General features: G+C 32.9%; 1 protein-coding gene across 1 annotated transcript; it reads right to left on the reverse strand.

Moving 5' to 3' along the window:
• Nucleotides 1-5,854: 5,854 nt before the first annotated feature.
• On the reverse strand, nucleotides 5,855-9,965 carry LOC129950804 (uncharacterized protein K02A2.6-like). The gene is made up of 3 exons (XM_056062723.1): nucleotides 8,700-9,965; nucleotides 8,328-8,627; nucleotides 5,855-5,998 (listed from the first exon to the last, which is right to left on the reverse strand). Exons 1-3 carry the CDS (start codon nucleotides 9,963-9,965, stop codon nucleotides 5,855-5,857), a joined length of 1,710 nt encoding a protein of 569 aa, XP_055918698.1.
• Between the last annotated feature and the right edge of the window lie 281 nt (nucleotides 9,966-10,246).

The raw sequence follows: 10,246 nt of genomic DNA on the forward strand, positions 1-10,246 counted from the left end.
TGTGTTCACAAAATGTCGTCGCTAAACAAATATAACATAGATTTGTCAATATAAACCTAACCCACTATACCAACATTAAGTCTAATACTTCGTCGTCGTTGTCGTCGCTCGTACCTTATACCTATCCACCTAAACTAGGATGGAATAAAAGACGTTCATATCTGGTTCCTTATATGAGTTCTCCATACACCCCTATATATAGAACCTAACTGTAATAAGTCTATATAGCTAGTTCGCTGCTGTGTTCACAATATGTAAACAGTATTGTGTCGTTTTGTTGCGCCATCATCATGTTTTGTGTACTTTATATAGAAGTGTGTCTGTATGTACCTATCTATGTTATTAACAGTTGAATTCCCTAGAAAGTTGAGGCACCCGTTATACTATCTACACATTAACATATTTTCATTTAAAGGAGGGTAGGTACACATATATAAGATTTAGATAGGCGCTAATTGGGTTGTTTCTTTTTTGTTAAGTTATGTTATGTTTATGTAATGTTTGAGGTATGATGGTTAAATATTTAGGTAAACTTTGTGTTCCTTTCATTTTTGGTGCTTGATGATAATATTTTATTTTATTTTCAATGAGATGATGTTTGTATGTATGTAGTTGGTGGATGAAGATAACATTAATATAAAATTGTATTAATAAGAAAAAGGGATACATTTTAATATTTTCTTTCTTCAAAAATTAATTATGTTTTCTTAACTTTTAATTGAATCTTATTTATTTGATTTCTTAGGACTGTTACAACTATACAAATTAGTTTTAAAGAATGGAATGCTTAGATTTGAGAAATAACTTTTTTTCGAATAAGAAAAATATTTTAATTATTCCCAGAATTACAAACAAAATTATTAAATAATTATTTAAAAAAAGTACGCATACGCCCAGGTGACCGCTTTTGAATAATGTAATATCTACTTTTGTTTTTAGTAATATTTTATTAAATAACAACATTTGACTATCCAATTGTATTTTTCATTAAAAATAACTTCAAAACAATTAAATATTTAGAACTATTTTTTCATCTCTGGTAAAGTTTTTATAAAAAGTCTAGTGACGCTTTTTTTTAGAATTGAAAAATTAAAAAAAAGAGGCTGGGATGCGACCAACACTGATAACTTCCCATCCCGTCTGTCGATTTGTCTTGCTTAAAAGTTTGTCTATATGTACTCGTATCAATTTTTACCAAATTTGCGTACTATTTTTTGAAGATTTTAATTTTTATGACAAAACTTACAGTTGGATTTTTACATAAAAATTACTGAATATCGAAAACAATATTTTCTTGCAAATAAAATAAGTTTGAAGCCAATATTTTTAATTTTTGAAAAGCTATTTGAGTCGAAAGTAAATTTTTACCAAGTTTTAGTATTGTTTTTTTAGAGTTTTATTTTTTGTAAAAAAATTGTCAATTCGATTTTTCTCAAAATTTTACCGAATGTTGAAAACAATATTTCTTATAAGATAAAATTAGCTTGAAGCCAATATTTCAAATTTTTGAAAAAAATATTTGAGTCGAAAATCAATTTTTACCAACTTTTGTTAATTTTTTTTAGGTTTGTAATTTCTTGTACAAAAACTGGCAATTCGATTTTTTTTCAAAATTTTACTGAATGTTAGCAACAATATTTTTTGAAAGAAAAAAGTAGTTTAAAGCCAATATTTCATATTTTTGAAAAGATATTTGAGTCGAATATCAATTTTTACCAACTTTAAATAAGTTTTTTTTTAGATTTTATTTTTTATAAAAAAACGGTCAATTTGATTTTTCCCAAACTTTTATCAAATGTCAAAAGCATTATTCTTAGTTGCCCAAAATTGTTTTGGAGATGAAATCATATTTTAGTCTTAAAATTTTGGAGTTGACAAATTTTTTTTTTTTTCAGTTCTTTTGATTGATAAAAAAACCGTTTAATGGATTTTTTTTCAAAAAATATACTTCTTTGAATTCACATTACAATATATTATATAAAATTTAATTCAATTTTCTAGCGTTTTTGGTTCGTAAGATATTTAGGGTTAATCAAAATATTCACCTTTTTTCAAACTGCTTTGGTAAGAAAACCACCCTTGCAATTTTCTTGGGAGCCCTTTCTGCATCTTTCTGTCTTATTATCTGTTTAACAAAATTTATTTGAAGTCGATATCTCTTCTGGTTCTTGAGCTATAAACTACAAAAAAAAAGTCGCGAACGTACGTACACATGGCACGCACAGACATCTTTCTTAAAATCTTTAATTTCGACTCTAGGGACCTTGAAACGTCAATAAATGTCAAAATTTTTAATTTGACTAACCGGACCCTTTACAATAACTTGCTATGTTAAGGTAATAAATAAATATATTGATTTAAAACTTATCTAGTTTAAAGTCTAACAGGAGTGTTTTCAATTGGCTTGGGTAGATTTTAGAGTCCTGTGGCGGCCATTTTATTTTGGTGACATCTGTAAAATGTTTTGTTTACTATTCATTTGCCAAATCAGTACGCAAGTAACACAATTGCACGTTCAAATGATAAAAGTTCAAAATGATTGTTCGTAAACGTGAACGTTGCGCTCATTGCGTCCATGAACGGTAGTCGTGGTGGCCGTTCACAGCAAAATTTCAGATGACCGGTTTAGTAAACCAGTACGTTCATAGAAGGCAAGATCGGTCGATAACATCTCCGCAGACCATAAAATTGTACACTAGAATCCAAGGCAGTCTATTCCTAGCCGCGTACAAGAACTCGGCCTTTCGCAGACTTCAATGGGGCGAATTTTACTTCGAAACTTGTTCCTACACCTGTACAAGATCCAACTGAACCAGGAGCTAAAAGTTCAGGACCATACACAAGGCCATTCGTTCGCTGCCTTGGCTTCGAATCGTTTGAAAGAATACTCTAATTTTGGACGAAAAATCATCTTTAGAGACAATGTCCATTTTTGGATGAATGGTTGTGTTAACAAGCTAACTTTCTTATATAGGAGAACACCAGACCGCAGGGTAATGTGAATTGACCACCAATGTCATGTGATTTGAATTCGCCAGACATTTTCCTGTTGGGGTTTCTTGAATTCGTAGGTCTATGCAAATAAACCACAATCAACCGTTGCCCTAAAGGTGAATATTACACAGGCCATCACTCAAATTCAGTCAGATTTATGCGTATAAGTCATTAAAAATTTGACCACTTGGATCAGTGTCACTCATAGAAGCCGAGGCGATAAATGAATGATGTCATATTCCACACTTAACGACATACATTCGCCTTTCAAATAAAAAATTAATTTGAAAATACCTCACGCACAACTTATTTTATTTCATTTCAACATCTACCCACCCTTATTGAAAAAACCCTTTAGTTTTCATTACGTTTTTGATAAAATTAAAAATAAAAACACTCCGTTAAAAGTTTTCCTACAAACAAATAAAATACCGCTAAAAGTACAACTTCATTAGTTTTATGTCTGGAGTATATTTCGAGTAGGTTATCACACATAAATCCGCTCGCTCAGATAGCTCACCCGGTTTTGTGCTAAAGAGGTTTAGTTCAACGCTTACAAAATCACTGCGTAAGCTTTTTCATGTATCCCAATCATATCATTCTGAGTTGATGAAAAAAGCATTTTAAGAGTTTATATCCAAAAAGAGGGAAAATTTCCCTCTTTTTAGTATTGTCGACCGTTCCCCCCCTTACCCTTAGTTTCTTCAAGATCATGGAAACGCTGATTTACTATTAAATCATCTATTGTTGATCTGATGATTTATTTCACCGAACAGTTGAATAAATCTTCACTTCTTTTTGGAGAAAGTAAGATTATTTCACTTGATATTTCAAAATCATTTCAAAAGATTTTGTACCACGCTCTCTTAACAAATATGCGTGCTTTGACGAATTCCTCCTTCAATGGATTAAAAATTGAGTTTAGGATCTTTTAATACAAGAAGTATTAAATGTACTGAGAAATGCAAAGTAAAGGCTGGTGTCCCTCAGGGCTCTATTCTGTCTCCTACACTTTTTTCCATTTGTATTAATTATCTACTGTCTGAAATTTCTAATCCACGTACCTGCTATGAGGAAAATACAGCATTCAGCTTTTCATACTCGTTTTTAGGTTTAAAATTCTGCTTTTCAGATGAGGATCTTCAATTGACATGTTCGATAAGTTCATTTAATTATAACCTTTAAACCATTGTTAAATTGGGAATACAAAATAAAGTAGAATTTAGTGTGTCAAAAACTAAATACTGTCTAAAAGCAATTAAAAAAATTGCTACCAAATACTGAAAACATCGAAATTTCGGTTTGTGTATCTGCAATCACCTTTTGTGAAAGGTTCCGCTGGATGTTGGGGAAGGCTTAAGCATAATTTAAGTCTATGTGCTTATACTCCCGTACAGTACCTATTGAACATAGAATATTCAAATTTATTGGTGATGATAAGATCGTTGAATCCATTGCGTCACTTGAACACTGTCGTTAAGTTTCTTGTATCACTATTTGTTTAGCTCTCGTCAGGTTATTCACCCGTAATAGTTGCGCCTCCAGTATACCGTCGAATCCGACTTCGTTTACAGAGATTAGTTCTTAGGCCGTACTCTGCGAATGTAGAGTGCTTTGCCATCCTGTTTATTTCCTAGTTGCGACAACACCTCCCTTTAAACCCTCTCTTCCCTTCCTAATGGTCAGACTGATTCTTGGCATAACAAGGGTATCGAAAATCCTCTTGATTGTGCTCTAATTAGAAAAACTAATTTTAACAGAAAATACTTTAAATTTCAATTATTGAACAAATTTTAAATAAGAATTCTTCTTATTTTCAGGTCCAAGTTGTTGAGGTTCTTAATGGAAAGTTATAAGTATCAGAAGCATATCTCAAAATCGAGCGAGATAAAATAAGTCGCTTCAAAAAAAAAAAAAAAAAAAACAATCTGAACAATACCTTAGTAAGTATATTTCTTGAACGTTAAATAAATTTTAAACTTTCCTATCCTTAATGATTAAGTAGTGAGAAACTTTCAAAAAGTCCACACAATTTCCTTTACAAGTTCTTCGAAAAATATCAGTAAGATATTTTCATTTAATCAATTATCACGAAAATTTTGAATCACGAATGTAAAACATTTAATCCTTGAATTATTTTAATATTAACCTAACTCCATAAATATAAAATGATACACCTAACTGCATACTGTCACTACTAATACATTCATTAGTGTCCTTTTTATACGTCTTCTTTCGAATCTCCTTTTAATAATTTTGATTTTCTGAAATATCCTTCATTGATGACCAATTTTGTCCATTTATAAATTATTTTTACATCAAAGACATCTAAATCAATCGGAAAAAAAGGATACCCTCAAATGGAAGGATAATCAAATAAAAGACAATGAAATACCTTTAATATTTCCATTTCATCTTATTCACCGTAGATATTCATTGAATCATTTAATTAGCGTATAATTCCACATCAAAAAAGTTTAATATTCAGAAGTGGCCTTATATAGAAAATAGGACAGGACTTCTCTTCCTTTTATCAAATCCAGAGAATCAGATGAGAAAATACAATTTAATAATAAAATTGTCATTTTTTCTATTCGTCCTTTTTTCTTGTACCTTTTCACCTCTACTTATGCAAGCATGAAAATAAGTTCCACTACAAATCCTTATATCAGGACATTCGCATCAACACGACAATAAGACCAACAAAAAAACAAAACCAGCTCATCTGCCAAGGCAAACGAGCAAGGACGAAAAACAAAAAAACAATCATTACACGAAATTAACGAAAAAGCAGTTTTGTGAACACAAGTAGCTGGAGACTTAACAAAGTCTTCTAGACTTTTGATTGGCATCAGGGATTTCATCTCTCCATGTCCTGTCCATTGAGATGGCATGGATGATGGCGCGGTGGTTCGGTGGTGGTGGTGTGTTGAGCCATATCTTCATCCCTCTTAACTCTCTCTAGCACTTCTGTTGCTTTTTCTGTTTCTATATTGCTGTATAGCTGTCCAAGCAAGGATATTAGTGGGATTGCGAAATCTAATTACAAGCAGAGCAACTTATCTTCTAATGACCATTTTTCAGTTAATTACAAAAGATTAGCTGATGGGATTACTTTCATTCGCATCATGTGCACGGAGCTATTTAGGAGTTAAAGTGACCAAATGCTGCTTTAGCATTTAGCCAAAAGCTCCTCCACATCAGATGATGTGTCTTATGTCTTGTGTGTTTTTTTTTTTTTGCTTTTTTGGGGTAAAAATTCATTTTATCCCTCGACCAACTTATTGTTAGAATCATCCACTTTGTGTATGAAGGGTGAAAATCCTAACATGATCCATGGGATTATGGCAGTTTTGCAGTACTGTTTTTTTTGGAATCCTATTTTTGTGATGCGTGCTGAGGCGTATTATGAAAATGTTTTTCATGATCCTGGATAACAAAAACAAAAAACTACATATAATTCGAGTTGGTAGAGGGCTTAAACTAAAACTATTAAAAATAATAAAAGTTTATAAAAAAACACAGCATTTTCTCCTCAATGATGTCGCAGATTCTTCTCGTCCAGCTGATGGTCATTCTTGAGCATCCTTTTAAATTTTATGAATTATGATTAACAATTAACTATTTTAAGCAGATTCACAACAGAGTACCGTGTTGAAAGTGTTTCCGTTAAACAAAACAATATTTTGCAGTGAGATAAAAAAAGTATTAATTCCCAGAAAAGGTCATACCTTGAAGTTCAAGAGAAAAGGGACAGTATGTAAATAAGACCATGGCAGGATTTGAGTATCGTGAAAGTGATAAGTTGACAGAGTATAAATGTGTTAAGTATCTTTTGTTTTGAGTATAATGAAACAAGCTTTCCATATTCAAGTGGTAGACAAATTTACACTTAAATACTTATCACACTGTAATTCAATCAAATGCACACTGTAATATTAAATAACCTATCACATTTTTACAGGATTACAGTTTTGAAAAATTGAACATTTTACAATGTGGAAATGTTTTCCATTTGAGTGTGATTGCTTTAATATTCAATTAGGATACAAATTAATACTTGTTATATCACACTGTAAATTAATTCAATTCACACTGTAATATTAAACAATTTTTCACAGGATTACAGTTTTGAGAAAGTGAACTTTTATTAATGTGTAAATGTTTTTTATTTGAGTGTGATTGCTTTAATATTCAATAAGAATACAAATTAATACTTGAATATATCACACTGTAAATAAATCAAATTCACCCTGTAATATTGACAAATCTATCACATTTTCACAAGATTACAGTAATGAGAAAATGATAATTTGACAGTGTTGAAATGTGTGAAATATCTTTGGTGACGAGTTGGTAATGAGCTTGTTGCATCAATCTTTCCATTTTCTAGTAACAGATAAACTTAAATGTATATATACTTCACACTGTAGATAAATAAAACAAACACTGTAATGTTGAGTAATTTGTCACATTTTCAAAGGATTACAGTGTTGAAAAAGTGACAATTTTAAAGATTGAAAATCTGTGGAGTATTTTCCGTATTCCAGTAATAGATAAATTAAAATTCATAAATATATCATACTGTAGATCAATTAAATTCACACTGTAATATTAAATAACTTCTCACATTTTTACAGGATTACAGTTTTGAGAAAGTGAACGTACGATGTTGTGGTTGTACTTAAAATAATAATTGAAATGAAATATACTTTGAGTATTTAATAATTCAGGTTTTATTTAATTCTGACTTTCCTCTTGGATTTTACAAAATTGCGAAAAACTCTCGTCGACACGTGTCTTCTGACAGACATAAATCTAGGTGTCACTTTGAAGTCTGCTGTCACTTTTTATTCAGGTCATAGGGTGACTATAAGACACCACATTCCTCCCCTTTTAGTTTATTCCAAAACGTTTAGGCGCTTTTATCACTCGTCCGTAACGGGTGACATTATCAGAAACTTTTTTTGCGGAGGTGGTGGGGGCTAAGATATCATCAAAAAAAATCAAATGGGGTGGCGCAACAGTCCGTTGTGAACCAGGGCCTAATGGCTTACAACTCTCAACCATTCCTGTGTGCGAGTACTGTTGTCACGAATGGAAGGGACTGAGAAAACACTTATTCATGACAAGAATTACTCTTAAAGGATTTGTCAATTCCTCGCAAGAGGCAGTACCCGCGAAAATTATTTTTTTATTATTATTTGATTATCAGTTGATTTTACTACATAGGAAACGGGACCAGTTACTTCGATAATTTCACCTTCCAGCCAGAGCGGTCCAATCGAATAATTTCGAAAATAAATAGTATCTCCAATCTTAAAACTTCTTACCTGACCAAAAGATGAATCTGAATTCACCGGATTTATCTCTCCATCATCCGGATGCATGGCATCTAATGCAGTTCGAAGCCTTCGTCCCATCAGCAGCTCAGCTGGTGTTTTTCCTGTTGTTGTGTTTGGTGTCGTGTTTTGTTTAAACAGAACACGTTGCAGTTTGGTCTGCATGTCTCCCTCTGATATGGTCTTGAGAGAAGTCTTTAAGTATTGAACCATACGTTCTGCTTGTACATTACTGGATTGGTGGTATGGAGCCGTTGAATTGTACTTAATACCATTTAAAGTATAAAACTGCTGCATTTGAGAAGAACAGCCGTACCATTATCTGAAATAATTTTTTTGGGTTTGGCTAAGTATAGCAAATACCTCACGCAATTTATTTTTCACTTCAGTCGATGACATATTGCGTACTATTTTTACTTCAAGCCACTTTGACATAGGTTCCACTTTGACCAAAAATGTATGTCCCTGGAATGGTCCAGCAAAATCTATATGTGAGGTGTTCCATGGATCTTCTGGGGGCTTAATAAATGTTCGTGGTGCAGCTGGTGGATTTCCTTTATTTGTTTGACATTGGTCACAGCGTTGGACTTCTAATTCTATTTGCTTATCAAGGTTAAGCCACCACACATAGCTACGGGAATAGGCCTTCATTAAATTGATTTCCGGATGATAACCATAAAGAAGTTTCAAAATTTGATTTTGATATGTGGGGGATACAGCCCTTATGAGTAGAGAGTTCCTTTCCATTTTTTTATCAAACAATCGATGTAATTTTTGGGCAACAGATGATTTATGAGGTAAAAATGAGTTATAAAAATTAAGTAAACCCAGGAAGGATTGCAACATCTCTTTATTTTCAGGAATAGGTGCCTGTTGAATCGGTCTCACTTTCTCTTTGTTAGGGGAAATTCCATCCCTACTAATATGGAAACCAAGAAAGTCCAATTCGCGTTTAGCAAATAAACACTTATTTTTGTTTACTGTCACGTTTGCTTTAGATAATTTTTCAAAAACTGCTTCTAAATTACATTTGTGGCCAGATTCGTCTTTTCCCGAAACGATGATATCATCGAGATATGCTTTTACGCCCTTTATACCGACCAAAAGACTATCCATAAATTTTTGAAACAAATCTGGAGCGGCCGAAACACCAAAATGTAATCTACGCACGTTATATAATCCCTTGTGTGTATTAAGGGACAACAACTCAGCAGAGGCGTCATCAACAACGGGTTGCTGGTAAGCCTGCTGTAAATATAACTTTGTGAATACTTTGCCGTCTGAGATTGCCACCATGACCTCTGAGACAGTTGGTAGGGGGTAAGCATTGGTTTTTATCACCGCATTTACAGTGCTCCGGTAATCACCGCATATTCTTACCGAACCGTCAGACTTAGGCACAGGTACTATGGGTTTTGCCCAACGGGAAAACATGATAGGCTCCAAAATTTTTTGTTGAACGAGTTTTTCAATTTCTGTTTCAACTGCTGGCTTCCAGGCGATTGGACACTGACGATGCTTGAGGAAAATTGGATTTGATCCTGGCAATATTTCCAAAGAAACGGATGACCCTTTGTGAGCACCCAATTCTTCGCTGAAAACGTTTCGAAATTTACCCTCCAAATTCATAGCATTCCCTGCCACCTCTAACTCGCAAAAACTTTGAACAGAAATGCACAACTTCTCTTTGGACCAAGTTTGCAAAGTAATGGTCTAAGGAATCAACAACTTGTTTTCGTGATTTATACGATTCCAAGTAATTTCTGAAATCACGGTGCAAGCCACACCAGAGTCAACCTTAAAAGACTCTATAACCCCATTCAGCCAAACCTGTGTCAAAATCCTATTTGACATTGCTGTCTGGATGTGATTTAATTCATAAAAATAGTTTGATGATCCCGTTGATTCAC

The sequence above is a fragment of the Eupeodes corollae genome, chromosome 3 (assembly GCF_945859685.1).
Source record: "Eupeodes corollae chromosome 3, idEupCoro1.1, whole genome shotgun sequence".
NCBI classification, from domain to species: domain Eukaryota; kingdom Metazoa; phylum Arthropoda; class Insecta; order Diptera; family Syrphidae; genus Eupeodes; species Eupeodes corollae.

Coding starts and splice junctions, on each gene's coding strand:
- LOC129950804 (XM_056062723.1), bottom strand. CDS start 9,965: ATGAATTTGGAGGGTAAATTTCGAAACGTTTTCAGCGAAGAATTGGGT. Junction 8,628..8,699: donor TGAAAAATAAATTGCGTGAG/GTATTTGCTATA, acceptor TCTCAAATGCAG/CAGTTTTATACTTTAAATGG. Junction 5,999..8,327: donor CAGATTCATCTTTTGGTCAG/GTAAGAAGTTTT, acceptor TTGCTTGGACAG/CTATACAGCAATATAGAAAC.